Raw genomic sequence first — 1,689 nt, forward strand, 5'->3', positions numbered from 1 at the left:
TTTTAATTTAAAGAGATTGTACTATATTGGTATTTATAAGGTTTGTACGAATATGGAACAATCAATCATTCAGATTTGAGTCGTGTCTTGATATAATTGATATATATTGAAATTTTAAACTACAAAAATGAATATTTTAAGAGTGTTAGTGTGCTATAGGTATAAGATAATTTTGATGATAAATCGATGCTGTGAAAAAATTGTAAGTTTAACAAAGTCTATGCTCCCGATTAAAGGAAACAAATCAAAAAATTTGCTAAAAGAACTGAACCAACCGCCTAGGATGATATCACTGGTGTTATCATTAATATAACCAATGTCATTCCGATCTGATCAATTTAATAATAAGCTATTCTGATAAATTCATAGAGTAGTCAAGAAAATGTTACAGTGACTCTTATGCTTTATCATGAACAAAATGAGAAGTAAAAAAATTGTGAATTGTAGACGAATAGCGGTTGAATACAGTATTAATAAAAATATTTACAATGATGTCGTAGAAAATGGAATGAAAAGCTATGATGAGGAAATGACCAATACGTATGTAGACGATACAACCAATTTACACTTTCATCCATATGAGAATTATATGTTTTTTAATTTTTCCAATTCAATTTACGATGAAAGAAATGGAACATCCCAGGGTGGCAAAGCCTCTCAATTTCCATTTGATGTTTTAGTATTCTATCAGCCATTTCAGAATCTTCGCCACCCCATTTAAATTTAAATTTTTCAACTTCCATACCACCAAGAGCATCATAATCACCTTTATAATAGGCCATAATACCGAATCCATCTCTTTCGTAGAATCCGTTAGGATTGGATAAATTATGCCCACAATATAATCGAACAATAATGGGCATATAAACACTTCTTTTTCGAATACATCGTTTGCGAATATTATCTAATAAATCATGAGGGAAATTAATATGTAAATCATACTGTAATACTATACTTTCGGGATCATCGATACTGCGTATAGCAGTATCCATACCGATCGTTTTAGAGAAATTTTGATAATCTTTATACATAGGTATGACTTTATAATTTTGTAAAGGGCTAGCTTTCAATTCTTTTAATACATCCAAATTTTCATTAGAATCACGGCCAAAATCAGCAATAATGACACTAAAATGTTTATCGCCAGTTTGGAGGTAGAAATTACTTAATTCTTTGATAAAATAACGCACCCAACGTGATTGGCCTTTAACAGCCAAGCAAATATGAACATGGGTAATAGGATTCCAGACCACATCACTGATTAAGCAAAGAATTTGTGAAACTTTACGATGATAAAAGTACTCGGAGATGCGTTGAATTTTTTGGTTGGTATTATCTTTGACTACCAAATCGAATAAGAGTCGGCTACCGCGACGAGGATCGACTTTCTCTTCAACGCCAACATTTTCTATTAAGGTATATTGGTTGCGATACTTATCATTTAAAGCTGTCATAAATCGTGCAACAAGTGAATTGGTGCGTTTTGCACTGGCGATACGATTACATGATCGTAAGCGGTCACGATCAAATATTTTATAATCGAATTTACCTTGGACCATGTGTGCAATTTCTTGTAATTTATTGACAGCACCATAAGTGCGTAATCTAGTTTTCTTCGTGACAATGTAAGTGGGTCGAAAGTAGCGACATGTCGGTAAAACAATGAGATTACGATGAGCTATTTTAGGT

General features: G+C 32.4%; 1 protein-coding gene across 1 annotated transcript; it reads right to left on the minus strand.

The window, feature by feature from the left end:
* Positions 1–614: 614 nt before the first annotated feature.
* TRIADDRAFT_16883 (uncharacterized protein) lies at positions 615–1,229 on the minus strand (the record flags this gene model as incomplete). Its single annotated transcript, XM_002117468.1, has 1 exon — positions 615–1,229. A coding segment is annotated over one exon (615 nt), but the record flags the coding sequence as incomplete, so codon positions are not given.
* Positions 1,230–1,689: the final 460 nt, after the last annotated feature.

The sequence above is a fragment of the Trichoplax adhaerens genome, genomic scaffold (genome assembly GCF_000150275.1).
Source record: "Trichoplax adhaerens TRIADscaffold_24 genomic scaffold, whole genome shotgun sequence".
In the NCBI taxonomy this organism is placed as follows: Eukaryota; Metazoa; Placozoa; class Uniplacotomia; order Trichoplacea; family Trichoplacidae; genus Trichoplax; species Trichoplax adhaerens.